The following is a 17,187-nucleotide window of genomic DNA, read 5'->3' on the forward strand; positions in this document are numbered from 1 at the left end:
ATATTGCATACAAATGACTGATAATAAAATGTTACTATGGCAACTCTGATAAAATGCAACCGCGCACTGGTTTTATGTATACATACTATAGTATAATTAGTTTCTTTATTCACGCAAATGCTAAATAACATAAGAATATTCGTATTATAAAATATGAAAGTTGTATTGCCCTTCTTCATTTAATTTGATTTTAAATTAAATTCACTCCGATAATTCTTTCCGACACAATTCCTCTTTAGTACTTTGGCATATGATCCTCTGTGGGTGCTCCGTGGAGTACTACAGTGAAAGTACTTTGAAAAGTACTCTCACGTATATACTCTATGGAATACTCACAAACAAAGCGAGAGTGGGATCACCTACTCCTCTCCTAGGACATCGCAATGTTAATTGGAGCACATTTTTTGTATGAATACAGATTAGTTTTGGAACACTCATATACTCCTAACGGAGTATTCCTTACACTATTTATGGAGTAATCGCGTTTTTTGAAGGGCAAGATGTTGCGTTTGTAAATATGAAGGAACTTCAGACTTGGCAATTGAAGTTTATTACGCCTTGCCCATTCACATACAAAATTTCGCGAAACACTGTTGTAAACATTCTCCCTATACAACAAAAATACTTGCTAACATATTTTGTGTCGTATTCGATTGTTATATTGCAGTTTTTAATTGCGAAAAATGTTAGAAAATTTACCAACCAGTGGCATAAATAATTTCACTTGCAAAGTGTGCCAACACCCTTATAGGTCCGTCACATAAGCACTTTTTTATATAGATGAGTTTAACACAAACTTGTGCATTATAAGTAGCTTACACGTACATATTTTTATGGAGAACGGTAAATTAAGCGACACTTGCGCCATCTGATATTGAAAAGTAGCCAACTCTCAAATTTTGTTGCCAACAAATCATAAGAAAAAGAATTTGACATTTGTGTACAAGTTGAGCCTCGAAATAAACATTGGCGCATAATCATAGTCAAAATAAAATAGGTTTTGTAAAATAATAAATGAGCAAGGGTAAGGGTTTGGGTTTTTAATTAATTTATTTGCAACGCGATGTGCGAAAATTATAAAGTAGTAAGAAGAAGAAGGATTAAAACAAGTTGAAAAAGTTGAATAAAGATGAAAGCCTTAAAAATAAACAAAATTACAGAATTTCATTAATAATATACGTAGTAATGACAGACCAGGTTTATGCTGTTCGTGTCATGTAAAATAATCAAAAATATTAGTGACCAGCTTTTCACTGTTCGCCTAATATATTATTGCATTCCTATCTAACAACAAATACCAGAGATCAGCTTTTCGCTGTTCATCTAAATAAATGCTTCACACACATATAAATGTATACGCTGGTATATATGTAAGAGGCCAAATTTGCATTGTCCGCCTTCCACATATTACCAGCGTGCGCTATCTAATTAATTCTTACCTCTTGAGTGCATAGTACAGGTTTACAAGTATGATATGTATGAGAAGGAAATAATTCCTTTCTCTTTCTAACACACTGCAGTTTGATACTTCGGTCAGTGTCAAATTAGCGTGGAACCTGCGTGGAACATGAGTTTGACACTGAACGGTGTGTGAAAATTACCGGGGTTGCTGCCGTAAAAGCGACGCAGGGAAACAATAAAGGAGCGGAATATCAGATATGGGTTGCTGTGATGGTAAATTTTTTTGAACGAATTTAGTATGAAAATGTAGTGCCCTATATGGGTCCTACAGAAAATTATAAAAAAGTCTTGAATTTGGGTATCTGAGGACGCGTACCCTGCAAAATTTGTGTGACCAAAAACGCACACAGCCACACGAATTTTTGACAGGGGTGACGATTTGGAATGAAAAATTGTGCAAATGAAATAGCATGCTGACAAATTTTGCTTCTCCACAATGTATCGTGCTCTCTCGCACCTATTATTTTTATAGGGATAGCAAAATCCACCATTTCTAATTCAGCAGAGACAACACAACATTTCGTTGTGGAACATTTTTTCAATTTTGAGAGTTTTAAATGGAATATCTCCGAAAATATTTAAAATTAAGAGGGAGTTCTCCAGATCATAAATATATACATTTTAAAGTGCGCAAACTTATAATTTAAAAGTTATTTGGTGTTAAAATTTGCAAATTTCTATACAAATTTTATATGTGTATACGTATATATATGTGGCAGCACAGCTTTGTAATATCATCAATAAAATATGTAATGTATATATATATACATATGTGCATGTTCTACAAAATTTAATAAAAACATTTATAATAAGTAAAAACAATGCAAAAATGAAATGTGAAATATACAAAAATGCAATTTAAGTTTATCGTTGCCAATTTATATAGATATGTATGTGGATTAAGGTTTTGAAAGATGTGAAAATTTTAATTTAAAGTGCTATAGAAATTTGCTAAATTTGCAAACTTTAACAATAAATAACTTTTAAATTATAAGTTTGCGCACTTTTAATATATATATTTGTGATCGTGAGAACTCCCTCTTTCATTTGATACCAAGTTTTACCCCGAGCTCGGGGGCGCTATTCTAAAATTTTCCCAAAGTCTTTAATATACAATGATTTTTGCTGTTTATTTCGACAAAAATTTTTGATTTGATTTTTGTGCTCATCGAAAGAATTCACAATTATATAGCACCATGCCGCGAATTATGGTAAAGGGTGGTGTGTGGAGAAACACGTAGGTAAGCATTTGACGCGACTGGTTACTCTTGGCCGTTTATTAACTAAATTGATAACTTTCAGGATGAAATCCTCAAAGCAGCTGTAATGAAATATGGCAAAAACCAGTGGTCACGTATTGCATCACTGCTGCACCGCAAATCTGCCAAGCAATGTAAGGCACGCTGGTACGAATGGCTTGATCCTAGCATAAAGAAGACAGAATGGTCACGGGAGGAGGATGAAAAGCTTTTGCATTTTTCCAAATTAATGCCAACACAATGGCGTACAATTGCGCCGATTATTTCAGAGGGTTAAATGGCACCAATTGTTCACCATTGTTAGGTACAGGATTCGCCACGGGTAGGTGAGGTTGGCAATCACAACCCCTTGAATCATTTTGGTCGGCAGGTATGCCGCGGATATATTCTTGGCACTTGTTATTGATGACTTTTAAGCTGGTTAACTCGCTTAGATCTGGGTTGTAACTAATTACTATTAGTTGATTTAGAAGTTTTTTACTTAATGTAATAACACTTATAAAATTTGATTTTTTTTTCATTTTTTTGTAGCTAAAACTCCATTCTCATAACCAAAGCGTACACCACTAACAAGTGCACAGAAAACGAATCGTTTTATAATTTCCATGAAACCAGTGCCAAAATTGGAGTTATTTAAGAAATCTCAAACTGCTATGCCATCACGTCTCAAAGAAAATACCGGACCTAAACAATTTTCGCATATCGTAAGTCCGGTTGGTGCATACATGAAAAATACAGCAACTACGCCGCTCATGTCAAATCTTAAGCAACGCTCAGAGAGTCCAGATATCCGCAATGCAACTGTTTTTCGTGAACTAGAACAAGAATCGCGAACTTATCAGCCAAAATTCGGTTTGACAGGCAATACGATAACAAAAACATCCAGCTTGCCAAAGAATGCATATATTTCTTCTGAATTCAAGCATGTAAGTAAATGCAATTACTACATAAATTCTCTAAGCAATGAAACCTAGGCATATAGTCGTAGAGTTTAGATTATCTAACTTGGATTATGTTGTTGTTGGTGTTGTTGTTGTAGCGATAAGGTTACTCCCCGAAGGCTTTGGGGAGTGTTGTCGATGTGATGGTCCTTTGCCGGATACAGATCCGGTACGCTCCGGTAACACAGCACCATTGAGGTGCTACCCCGACCATTTCGGGAACGATTTATATGGCCACATTAAACCTTCAGGCTATCCCTCCCTCGCCACCTCAAGTTCCATGAGGAGCTTGAGGTCGCCAGAACCTCGTCTGTTAGTGAAACAGGATTCGCCGCGGTTAGGTGAGGTTGAAATCGAATCAATTCAAGTTTGAAATCGAAGCACTTGAAAATACATTTATTAATAACTAGACATATAAATGTATCAGCTATACACCATAACTCATTCTAATAACTACCTTCCAAGCGCCTTTACTACATGATTACATATAACGAAAATCATAAAAAAAAACTCTACATACATATTACATGCCTAATGTTCATTCTTAAAGAAATTTTCTTTTACATTTTGTTCAAGTTGCTCTGGATCGGTAACTGGTAGCTGACAAACACAATCATGACATATATAAACCGTTGTTTTACCATTTATCATTTTGAATTTTTGTTGTACACGTTGATTATAAGTATCATCCGGATATTATGGATCAAGATGTAATATAATCATGCCTGGTATATAGAATTTTTGACATATTTCAACAAAACGTCGTGTATCATTCGAATCTGCACCGACAACTGCTACCAAATCAAGACCATTTTCATGTAACAATAATGCGGACATCATAGCTGGTAGCGTATAACCGAAAGGATTAACATCAGCAAAGAATTCAAGCAGTTTATAAGCGCGTAGCTTAAAGCTTTTTCGTCCAAATAATGTGAGAGTAAGATAAGATTGCGTGCAGCTATGCTGTTGCCACATGGTTCAGCGCCATCATGATCTGAAAAGTAAGACAAATTCACATTTTATGTAACAACAAAAAAGACTTAGGCTCCTTTGCAGGACGTTAAGTTATTTTTTAGCTCAGAGTTAATTTCAAAAATTTGTCAAAAATGTAAGAGTTTAACCCCTCATGTGAGTTCCGTGCTAGAACACTTACTCAAACTTGCTCTTACGTAAAGCTAAACTGAGGCTTCGTGGTAGTGTATCTATCTTAGCTTAATGCCTTCCACGCCTTGGCATTTCTCGAATTCTCAGATATGGCCCTGCTGTAGTCAGGAGCTTTATTACGCAGGTTCGAACCACCTTTTCAATCACACAAGAGCCCTTTTATTCGGTTTATGTAGTAAGAGTAAAAATACAATTTTAGCGAGAACGATTTCCTTAAGCCCAATATCATATCACCCCTTACACTGGTGTGAGCATGCTGAAGGTTATCACAACACCTGCTTCTAGTTACTTTGAACACTGACTTGCCTTTGAGCTCTAATTTAGTTTTAGGTTTCCCAAAAATCATTTGGCTACAGACTAGCTCAATTCCCATCTGCCATCAAAAACCAATACTGATTATAAAAAACAATGAACTACTTTCTTTTAGGCGTACAATCACATTTGGAGAATTTTCTTCTGAATAGAAATAGGCGCCATGTGTATTATCCCAAAATCGTACATTTTGTATCTCCTGAAGTTCACGTGCCCATTTTAGCACGCTGCCATCCAACGACGTTTTATAATAATCCAACAGACCTCTGATGAGAAATGCGTAGTCGTCAAGGGAGCCATCGATAGGTGTGGTACTGTAAAAAAAAAATTTAACCACGCTTCGAAAACTAATTCATAATATAACTTACGCTATACTTTCCAGCGTTGCATCACCAGTCCCTAGACCATAGAAAGAGCGGAGCAGCACTTTTCTTTCGTTATCATATAAATGCCTATGCATAAATTTATATAAATCTTCAGCTGCTTTTGCATATTCGTGCCGCTTTTCACCACCACAATTTGCCAATTGAGCTAAACCCGACAACACTAATACATTCCATGCACAAATAATTTTTGTATCGAAATGTGGACGTGGACGTTGATCGCGTATTTTGTGCAAGACTTCATTGGTAATATTAAGTACCCGTTGTATTTGCTCTTCGGTTAAGCCGAATTTATTACATGTCTCAGCAATGGAACCACGAACAATGTGTATATTTTTCGCAGTTAGATGACCATGCGGATCACTTTTTGGTTCAACATTGCCCTTTGCACGCAAGTCGTAGTGAAAAGTATAAATTTCAAATATACGTTCCATGTCCAATTTTATTTCTTCATAAAGCGTTGCATTTGCATCCACAGCCGACTTCGCTTCAGCCCAAGTCCAAGCATAGAACGCACCTTCGACTTTTGCGCTAGCATCTGCTGTAGGTAAAGAATCAGCATCTTCGCCACAAAGAAACCATCCCCAGGGTGACGTAAATCTTTCATTAAATAACGAAATATACCATCAGGATAGCGCATATATGACTTATCATTTGTTAGCTTATAAGCACTTGCGTAGGCGGTCATAAGTTGACCTTGATCATAGAGCATTTTTTCAAAATGTGGCACATGCCAAACACGATCCACCGAGTAACGCGCAAAACCACCAACATGATCAGGTATACCACCGTGACCAATGTGTTGTAATGTTTGCAGCACCATATCGAGCACATTTGCATCTTTGGTATTAAAATATAGGCATGTAAAAGGAATTTGAGACGTGAAACTTCAGGAAATTTCAGTTGTGTACCAAAACGGCCGTGTTGTTGATCATAACGTCGCTTAAAGATGCGTAAAGACTCTTGCAGCTTGTCGTCCGCACTACCTGGCTCAAATAGAGCTGTCGTCGATTTTTCGCTTAGTGATTTTTGTATTGCTCCTATAACATGTTTGCCTGTTACTTTTAGCTCATCTTGATTGGATTGCCATTTGGAGGCGATAGTTTTGAGCACAGTAGAGAATGAGGGCATGCCCCAACTGCAAGTAATTAAAATAAAATCAACTTTAGCACTGGTTGTTGTTGTTGTTGTAACAGTGCTTCGCCCCATCCAATAGGTCTGACTAATCACAAATTGTCATCAATATCCTCTAACGGGAGTCCAAGGAAACTTGCTGTTTCAACAGGGGTGGACCATAAGGAAAGGGGTGTTAGAGGCGTTGGTTCTACATTACAATTAAAGAGATGGTTGGTGTCATGTGGGGACACATTGTAAGCGGGGCATACATTTTGTATGTCGGAGTTGATTCTGGATAGGTAAGAGTTTAACCTGTTACAGTATCCAGAACGAAGATGAGCTAGAGTGACTCGCTTTTTTCTGGGGAGTACGCGATCTTCCGCAAGTTTTGGGTACTGCTCTTTGAGTACTGGATTCACCGGGCAATTCCTAGCATAAAGGTCCGACGCCTGTTTGTGGAGTTCACTGAGGACCTGCTTGTGTTTTTTTACTTCATACGGCTGAGTTCTCAGGTGCCGTATTTCCTCATAATGCTTACGGAGATGACTCTTTAAGCCCCTAAGCAGTGTTGGATCAACAATCAGGTGTCTGTTGGGATGCCCAGGTTGGGATGCTGGGTATTTTACAGAAACTGTTTGGTTAGCATTTCATTTCTTTCCCTTATTGGGAGTTTTCTCGCTTCATTGTGCAGGTGGTGTTCCGAGGACATAAGGAGACAGCCCGTAGCGGTTTTGGGGGCAGCATTTTGGCAGACCTGTATTTTCTTCCAGTGAGCAACTTTAGGCTTGGCGACCATATCGGAGACGCGTACCATGCAAACGTCTATTTATATTTAAATAAGATCACCGATGATTTGGTTGGTTACAATATCAGGTTTCGCGAGGCGACATACCTGGAGAGATTGGGGAGATAGCTGTTTATTTTATACAAAGCTCATCGATGTAGGAAACAATAGCATAGGCGTAGAAGCAATAGTGAATCCTGGTGGTAAAGGTAGCTATTGATATGTAGAAGTTAAGCAGAAGTTTGAATATTAGTTTTTTTAGGTTATTGCAAAAAAAGCGTTGAGGATTTTTTATATCTTATCAGGTACCTTCGTACATGTTTTTAAGAATTAAGAATAAAACCTATTCAAACTTCGCTATACCTTAATATACAATAATTTACCCCATTTTAGCACAACTATCATTTTTTGATTTTATTAAATTTAATAAAATGCTTCTTCCTCTACAGTTCAATTTACTTATAAGATGGTAAAGACGGCTTCGCATTATCTCCATCAGTAACTGTGACAAGGTGGCCACAGCATGACTCTGAGCGTCTCTTCAATAGCTCTCTAGTGGTGATGGTGACAGCAGAGAAACCCAACTGTTTACAAATTTTACACTTCAAAAAGAATCAAATACACACAGTATATGAATGAATCGAACGCACCTAATTGTCTGCCTAATGGATAGTATACATATTCATCAAAGCGAAAATATTGCACCCATAGTAAATTTTACCAAGTAGCGCAACTAACAGCTGATCGGTGAAAATTCGCACATTCACACGCACAGTTCTCGACTCAATTTCAAAAACAAATTTTAGATTATTTAACTCAATTTTTAAAGCGAGATAATCCTTACGTATTTATGTATATAGAATATATAAGGCGTTTTTGTTGTTATTAAAACAATAGTTTTATTTATATTGAAGCTTTTAACATTTTTTTTTTTTTAACTTTGAAAAAACTCCGAACACCATTCCTTCATTATATGACATTCGACTGCCTAGTCCACTGCCTTCCACTCTATTCGCAACATAACCTCTACTTAAGCTGCCAAACTATATAGTAAACAATGATTGCACCAAACGAACTAGGTCTGAATACTGAAACAGTATATATATTCAAAATCGATGAGAAGGCTGTGATCATTGTTTACTATATAGTTTGGCAGCTTAATTCGAGGTTGTGTTGCGAATAGAGTGGAAGGCACTCGCAGGCCGTGAAAATAGGCACTCGAATGGAGTGGAATGAAGAACAGTAGGAAGACCAGAGTTGCATCGGATCAATCATTGCATCAATATTAAAGAAAAATTTCGAAAAAATAATTAAATACTTGAGTATAAGCAAACATTTTCTTTCAATTACTGCAATTAATGTGTCCTAGATGCTATACATTCTAAAATTATAACATTTTATGTCTGTTTAAAAATTTAACTTCAATTTCCCTAAGATTTCCGTAATATGGCCATTAGTGATGTTTGTGTGTGTGTGCAAATTTTTAGCAATCAGCTGTTAGTTGCGCTACTTGGTAAAGTTTACAATGGCTGTGATGATGGTAAATGGTGAGTTGTTGAATACCATACGAAAACCACTTTAACCCATCTATATATTTGCATTACAGCTAAAGCTTTACAAACAGCAAAAATTGCTAGCGACAAGAACAAGCATTTTATCAGGTGAGCGTGGCTGGGTATGTGCGTGCTGCTACATATCCTACTTGTAGACCTGTACTATGGTGTCAACTAAGCGATAAACGTCAAAACTACAAACAGCCTCGCTCACCTCATGCAAATCTCAGGTCTAGAGTTGCATTTTTGGTGCGTAAGACTACTAAAAGCTGAGTTGCATTTGATAGTTTAATAAACCTTTTTGGTACTTACAGATAATATAGTTGCATATATTTCCGCGGAAATATAAATAACTAGCAGACCCGGCAGACGTTGTTCTGCCTTAAATTTGGTCTATCTGCATACATTTTAATAAGCTTTTTCCGTCTAACTCTGCCCTCGCCCCTCTACACTTTTCCTAATCTTTGTGTCCACTCCTCCTTCCATATTTTTCGCTTCATCTATCTCCATCTTCGTCCCATTCTATCTCTTTCTCAGTCTCCTTCTCACTTTTCTCTTCTCTCAAGTTTTTCTCATTCTTTTTCATATCTTCTTGCCAGTCCCAGAGGGTGGTATGTATTTTGTTCCAGTCCCACTCCGAGTCTCAGTCAGTCTCAGTCACAGTTCTAGTCCTAATCCCAGTCCCAGTCCGTCTCTGGTCTACTTCCCGGAAAAAATCATCGCAAATACTAATATAGGCAAATTTATATACCAAATTTCAGGCAAATCGAATAGGACGTATGTAAATAAGTATGTGGGTATTATTAATTCATGTCTTTATTTCGGCTTCGCATGCATATTTATCAGTTTTGCCAGGTTTATGCAGCTAAATCGAATATCACAATGAAAATTACTTTAAAGCTCCCCGGTAATAAAGTATCACAATTTATTAATTAACATTGTCCGAAACGTGTGGATTTTAAAGAGAGATGTAATTAAGTGCTCGTTTGAAAGTAAATAAGGATATTTCTTTGTAATTTTACAATAAAAATTTTACGCAGTTTGCGTTAGCAGCTACGACACTTTTCTTGGACCTAAGAAGTACAACAGTGCCAAATAGAATCCACAAAAGGAACGAACAAGAACAAGCATTTTATCAGGTGAGCCTGGCTGTGTATGTGCGCGTTTCTACATATCCATGGTTCAATTATGTACAGGTTGGCTCATCTCATCAGCTGATTTTATTTATGTCATTGCATTGTCCAAGGGATTGTCAAAAGGAGATGGCAAACTCAAAATGAAACCAACACATTGGCAACATTTTACTTACACATACAAAAACTGCTAAGTTTTATGTTTCCATTCCATACCATTCGCACCAACACCAATACACAGATTTTGACAATTTGAACAGACATATTTTGTTGCTTTACAGATGAGCCAACCTGTATATAGTTGAACCATGTACATATCCTACTTGTAGACCTGTACTATGCTTGAGTGAATATATCGAAAATTTGACAAAGCTTTTTTGAAAATGTAAAAAAAAATCTAGAACTTACGGATATGTTTACGTTAATCTAACAGAAAGCTGTGGACAGTATACTTAGTTAACAGCAAGCTTTGGATATTATGTATAACAATGTTGCCACACTGGAATGATCTTAAACTTAATCCTAACTAACACTATGCAAATATCTTAGTCACACATTATATAATATACACATGCTACAGTCTCCCCCTTGACGGATGATGAGTGTTTGAACGATCAGTCGTCACACGTTTGTTTGGCTTTTCGTGGTCTTCCTCTTCTGCGCATTGGGTGAACTGGAGCTGGAGGTTCTTCATCATTGCTACCTCTGTAGACTGATAAAGCTGAGGCGTGATACGAACCTAGCGGTATCTCCGGTTGTTCTTTGGAAGCGACTTCATACGTGGATGAGCCAATCTTACGAGTAACGATATATGGACCATCTCGCTTTGGCACAAATTTCGCTGTGACACCCTTAGACTCTTGGCTGAGTACATGTGTTGTTACCAGAACCTCGGAACCTACTTCAATATTATCTTGAGGTCTGCGATGTTTGTCGACATATGCTTTATTGCGGCTTTTATCAATTGCTCAGTTTCCTTTGCGTTCTTGAACCCTTCTATCATGCTCTTTAAATATGGCGTAATTTAAGGAATGAAGTTATCACTTTCTATGATAGCTCTGACATTATGCTCTATATCGTCGAATGTTTGTAGCTCTCTTCCAAAAGTGAGGTATGCTGCTGAGTATCCAGTTGACTGACATTTACCGGAATTCATGGCAAATCGTATAGCAGGTAAGCCAATATACCAAACATTGTGATGATTTTGGACGATTATTGCTAACTGAGCTTTCAGGTCTCTGTTTTACGTTCTTCTGGGTTGGCTTCGGGGTGGTACACGGGAGTAAATACTTGATTGATACCCATACAATAAGCAACCTGTTGCATAACTGATGAAACGAATTGAACACCATTATCAGATTGTAGGCGTCTTGGTACGTCAAAACGAAAAAAATATTTCATTTATAACTGTTTCTGCGCACACTTCCGCAGTAGCTTCCTTTAAGGGAAATATTTCCACCTATCGACTATCAACATCTTCTGAGATGAATATCCATTGATACCCGTCGTCGGTCTTGGGAAGGGGACCAAATAAATCTATTGCAACTATTTCGAACCGTTACTTACTCGCGGTGGTTTGTAGTAAACCCATCGGCTTCATGTTGGAAGCTTTGTAGCGTTGACACTCGATACAAGTACGTACATGCTTTGTGATTTCAGTACGCATTCCTGGCCAAAAGTAACGGCTTGCAATACGTGCGATGGTTTTCTCCACACCATAATGGCCTGCAGTACTCTCGTCATGGTATATTTTCAAATATCAGTTCGCTCATGCGGTGGGACTACAAGTTGTGCATCTTCCATGTCATCATTGGCATAGCAGTACAGAAATCCATCATTAATAAGATATCACGATTGCACCATAAACTTACGTTTTCGTCACTCTCTTCTATTGAGTTTATTATCTTCTTCAAATACTCGTCTTTAAGCTGCTCAATACGTATTTCGCTTGACTTTTTTCGCGGCATGTCTACAAGAAAAGTGCATAGACATTTTGGAGTGCTATAGCTGGTTTCAGGACAAGGTGGTCGCGAAAGCATATCAGCTAACGAGTTGGTCTTTCCAGGCATATAATCGATACGGAAGTTGTATTGTTGAATTTGCAGTGCCCATCTGGCCAAGCGACCAGATGGCGATTTTACGGTTAGTAACCATTTGAGCGGTTGGTGATCGGTAAGAAGGTGTTCTTCAGCACCTTCAATATAGCCTCTAGACTTGGCGCATGCCCATACTATGGCAAGTGCTTCCCGTTCCGTGGTTGAGTAGTTACGCTCTGCTGAAGTAAGCAAACGATTTGCATATTCGATATGGTGCTCTTGCTCTTTCTCCCCCTGCTCCTAATGCATAAGCGCTTGCATCGGTTTTTACCAAGAAGGGTGCATTATCCGCGGCTTGTTTTAAAACTGGTGGGCTGACCAGAAGCTGCTTTAGTTTGTTAAACGCTTCAATCTGCGGGTCGGTCCACTGCCAAACAGCATTCTTTTTTGTGAGATCTGTGAGTGGTTTAGCAATTTTCGCATAATGTTCAATGAATCGATGATACCAAGAACACGTTTGGATAAAGGATACCAGCTCTTTTATATTACGAAGCGCTTAACGCTCTGCAATAGCCATTATTTTTTCTGGGTCAACCATTATACCATCAGCTGTGAGGACGCGACCTAGATACTTTACACTGGCACAGCAAAAACGGCATTTAGCGTTGTCAATTTATAGTTTGAACTTTTCCAGCTTCTGCAATACTACGTGCAATGTAGGCGTTGAAAGGTCGCAGGAGCATTACGAAGTCCGAACGGCATACGTTTGAACCTGTACGTCCCAAAAGGTGTAATAAGGCATGTCTTATCCCGATCTTTTTCTGCGACAGAAATTTGAAAATAACCACTCTGCAAGTCCAAAGTTGTCATGTACTTGGTACTCTTTGCGGCGTGTAACAAATCATCCATACGAGGCAGTGGGTATCTGTCGGGCTTTGTTATAGAGTTTAGTTTGCGATAATCTACGCAAACACGTATGCTTCCATCCTTTTTCGGTACCATAACAACCGGTGATGACCAAGCTGAATCACATTCTTCGATAATATCGTTTTCAATAGTTTTGTTAATTTCGCTCTTCAACTCCTGAAATTTAGCGAAGGACAATCTATATGGTGGTAATGCGATGGGCTGGTGTTCACCCGTATCTATATAATGCTGAGCAAATGGAGTAGGCTCATGAGATGCACCGAAAACATTCGGATGCGCTTCTAAAGTGTAATTCAGCTCTTTTCGGCTAGTGTTAGCTCTAAACCATCACTATCTTTTAAAAAACGAAAGTCAACGGAAAGTAGTTCTGTTGTCCTGGGTTCTCTGACGACTCCAGTGAATAACCCGCCACCGTAAGCTTTTTCGGGTGTTATAAAGTCTGGTGGAAGAGAATCCCTAAATATATTCTGAATAGATTCCGGTGAATATGTATCTGGCACTTCCGGGCCGTAATATTCAAATTCGGACATATACACTTTTTGTTGGTTTTCTTCTATCACCACGTCGTCTTGTTTACGTTTTCCAATAGGACCACTTACTTTCACTGTCTCTACAAGATTCAACTCAAGCGGCAATGGATCTGTTGTGTAGGATCGCTCTCAAAGTACCAGTATCGTTGGGCCATGTTCAAAACAATCTCTGCTTGTTCCGTAAAGTCTGAACCTAGTAGGGTTCTTTTTGCATTGGGTGATACTATAAAACCAAGGAACAAAAAACACAAAGAAAGCTAGACGTCGAAAAGCTTCAATCACAACAGACTGCCAATGATTTCGCAACTCGACTCTCACACCTGCTCTCTGAGAGCACAACTCATCCTGAAGGAATACAGGAGCAGTGGGAGCATATCTCCGAAGTACTTCGTACTGCCGCCGAGGAAAAAATTGGTTACCGGCGTCCACGAAAAAACAACTGGTACGATGAAGAATGCCGCGTTGCAACCGAAAGAAAAGACGCTGCCTACAGGGCTACGTTAAAAGCGAGCGCGACAAGAGGAGTGTGTGAACGCTATCGTGAGTTTAAAAAGGAAGCGAGACGCCTTTTCAGGAAGAAAAAAACAAAAGCAGAAAGGCGTGAGTGCGAGGAGCTTGAGCTGCTAGCCACCAGGAATAACGACCGAAAATTCTACCAAAAAATACGGCGACAGACGGATGGTGTTAAGACCGGGACAAACTCCTGTAGAAATGAAAACGGCGACCTTGTAACTGATGTCCAGAGAGTGCTTAGATTATGGAGGGAATACTTCTCTGCTCTCCTAAATGGATGCAGCAATTCACCGCGCAGAGATGAAGAACCCGATCCCGCAATCGATGATGATGGAATATATGTCCCCCCGCCCGATTATGACGAAGTTAGAATAGCAATAACCAGATTGAAAAACAACAAGGCCGTGGGCGCTGATGGATTGCCTGCGGAGCTATTCAAGTACGGCGGCGAGGAGTTGGTAAGGCGCATGCAGCAGCTTCTTAGCAAAATATGGGCGGACGAGTGCATGCCCGACGGTTGGAATCTAAATGTTCTTTGCCCAGTCCACAAGAAGGGGGATACTGCAAAATGCACCAACTATCGTGGAATCAGCCTTCTTAATATCGCATATAAGGTCCTTTAAAGTGTATTGTGCGAAAGATTGAAGCCCACCGTGAACCGGCTGATTGGACCTTATCAGTGCGGCTTCAGACCTGGTAAATCTACCATCGACCAGATTTTGACAATGCGCCAAATCTTGGAAAAAACCCGTGAAAAGAGAATCGACACACATCACCTCTTCGTCGACTTTAAAGCCGCCTTCGACAGCACGAAAAGGAGCTGCCTATATGCCGCTATGTCTGAATTTGGTTTTCCCGCAAAACTTATACGGCTGGGCAAAATGACGTTGAGCAACACCATCAGCTCAGTCAGAATTGGGAAGGACCTCTCCGAGCCGTTCGAAACTAAACGAGGTTTCAGACAGGGTGACCCCCTATCGTGCGATTTCTTTAATTTGATGCTGGAGAAAATTATACTAGCTGCAGAACTTAACCGCACTGGAACAATATACTATAAAAGCGTGCAATTACTGGCATATTGTATTGTATTGTATAGTCTTTATTTTCTCGTAAATATTTACAATTTATAGAGTATTACAATATGAAATAAAAATACAAATGAGAAAATAGATAATGACATTAGATGCTCATTCAAAGAGCAGAGGAAATGCCATTTCATTCGTTTAGTATTATAAATGCTTATGGGGCGCATAATATTAACAAATTATAACTAATTGCTTACAATTGAAAAGATATAAATATGTATAAGGAAAACAAAAAATTCAAAAATTAGAGATGTCAAGGTACTTTCATTGAATGGAAAAAGAAAGAAAAAAAAAAAAAAAACCTCGATGCTAATGGACACAGGTTTCAATGCCCTCATGATTGAAACCAAGTAGCCACTGTTTCACTTCCCTCAGAAACGCTGCTAGCCTTCTAATGAGTCGTATCTCAGCAGGTAGTTTGTTATAAAGATTACGTGATACGATGGTGTAGAAGTTACGAAAAAGTGTGGTGCGAAAGCTAGGAACTTTTGTTTGAGATAACGTCTTATTTCTCAGATTGTGTAGCTTTTATATTGGGCTTTGGGTATACCCGCTCCTTATAAAAAAAATTTTTAAAACTTTAAAATAGTATAAGTGCCGCACAGGAAGAATATTTAATTTTTTGAATAGCTCCATAGAGTGTGTTAAATGACCAGCTTTACATATTCTTTGGATTAGATACTTCTGTGAGATTAAAAGCGGATGGATCTTACTAGCGTAGGCACCACCCCAACAACTGACTCCGTATTGTAATTTTGAATGGATTAGTCCATGATACACCAATAACAATATTCTATTGGAACACAGTTTTCTTAAGTTATAGAAAGAACGAAGAGCTGATAACATATAAGATTTCATTGCAGAAATATGTGATGACCAACTTAGATTTTGATCGATTATAACACCCAAATATTTGAAATTAGAGGCGACTTCGATCTCAAAACATTTACTGTCACAACTTAACATTGATATCATCGGCCTAAACACCCGCGCTGTTAGTTCTGCTTACTCCAAACTGGAAAAAGAAGCGGTAAAGATGGGTTTGATGGTGAATGAGGACAAAACGAAGTACCTGCTCCATCCAGCAAAGAGTCAGCGCATACGCGCCTTAGCAACCACGCTACGGTTGGCAGCCATAATTTCGAAATAGTAAAAGACTTCGTTTATTTGGGAACCAGCATCAACACTAGCAACAACATCAACACTGAAATCCAGCGAAGAATCAATCTTGCCAATAAATGCTACTTTGGACTAGGTAGGCAATTGAAAAGTAAAGTCCACTCTCGGCGAACGAAAATCATACTCTACAAGTCACTTATCGACAACTGGGATATCTCGACCAATTGGGACATTTAAAGAATTGAAGCTTACCGAATTCGGTTTCACTGCGACGTCAGATTTAATACAGTTAGGGCAATTTGCACGAGTTACACCTGGCGCGTTGCATCCGTAGCACGCGTACTTGGGCTTTAACGATTGTGTTTGAGCCAACATTTTCAGTGTGCGTTTCTTGTGCTTTTGCATTTTTCTTTTTGAGATACTCTTCGGTGCTATACCCTTTTTTGCGACAAAATCCGTAACGTACTGGACCACCGACTGACTTTTCAGATTCCTCAGTGTTCGCAGAAGGCATTTTTCTTTCCTGTAGGCATAGTTCGACTTCACGAGCTTCTTTTAAAAGTTCGTTATAGTTATTAACTTTGTGACGTTTTACCTTATCACGAATTTGCATGTGCAGCAATCCGAACAATAGATTCATTTGGTCAGCTTCGGCTGGCTCCTTGGTCAGTTGGGAAAATAGCGCACGTTTCTTACGTATGAAGGTATCAGTTGGTTCATTTTTCTGCTGTTTCAATTCGAAAATCTCTATATAAATACGCCATGATTGCTTTGGAGGGGAAAAGGCTTCACGCAGCATACGTATGACGTCAGAAAACGATTGTGCTTCACACATTACCCCACGCCACCATTCTGCAGCGTCGGCCTCGAG

At 38.7% G+C, this 17,187-nt stretch overlaps 1 protein-coding gene and 1 pseudogene across 6 annotated transcripts; one reads left to right on the forward strand and one right to left on the reverse strand.

The window, feature by feature from the left end:
* Window positions 1-1,588: 1,588 nt before the first annotated feature.
* LOC137244383 (uncharacterized) lies at window positions 1,589-11,138 on the forward strand. Of its 6 annotated transcripts, none has more exons than XR_010950950.1 (6): window positions 1,589-1,674; window positions 2,637-2,702; window positions 2,764-3,042; window positions 3,252-3,646; window positions 4,238-4,662; window positions 7,870-9,496. XR_010950950.1 is itself a non-coding variant. In XM_067773323.1 (5 exons), the coding sequence occupies exons 3-4, from the start codon at window positions 3,326-3,328 to the stop codon at window positions 4,378-4,380; spliced, it is 357 nt and encodes a 118-aa protein (XP_067629424.1). In that variant the 5' UTR covers window positions 2,096-2,702; window positions 2,764-3,042; window positions 3,252-3,325; the 3' UTR covers window positions 4,381-4,662; window positions 7,870-11,138. The 6 variants fall into 6 exon arrangements, 1 of the variants encoding a protein (XP_067629424.1); XR_010950948.1 differs by lacking the exon at window positions 1,589-1,674 and adding an exon at window positions 1,867-2,087 and having other exon boundaries at window positions 2,520-2,702; XR_010950949.1 differs by lacking the exon at window positions 1,589-1,674 and having other exon boundaries at window positions 2,096-2,702; window positions 2,764-3,024; window positions 7,870-9,498.
* Window positions 3,184-8,071, reverse strand: LOC137244384 (spermatogenesis-associated protein 20-like; annotated as a pseudogene).
* Window positions 11,139-17,187: the final 6,049 nt, after the last annotated feature.

The sequence above is a fragment of the Eurosta solidaginis genome, chromosome 3, assembly GCF_040869045.1.
Source record: "Eurosta solidaginis isolate ZX-2024a chromosome 3, ASM4086904v1, whole genome shotgun sequence".
Taxonomy (NCBI): domain Eukaryota; kingdom Metazoa; phylum Arthropoda; class Insecta; order Diptera; family Tephritidae; genus Eurosta; species Eurosta solidaginis.

Coding starts and splice junctions, on each gene's coding strand:
- LOC137244383 (XM_067773323.1), top strand. CDS start 3,326: ATGAAACCAGTGCCAAAATTGGAGTTATTTAAGAAATCTCAAACTGCT. Junction 3,647..4,344: donor TTTCTTCTGAATTCAAGCAT/GTAAGTAAATGC, acceptor GTTGATTATAAG/TATCATCCGGATATTATGGA.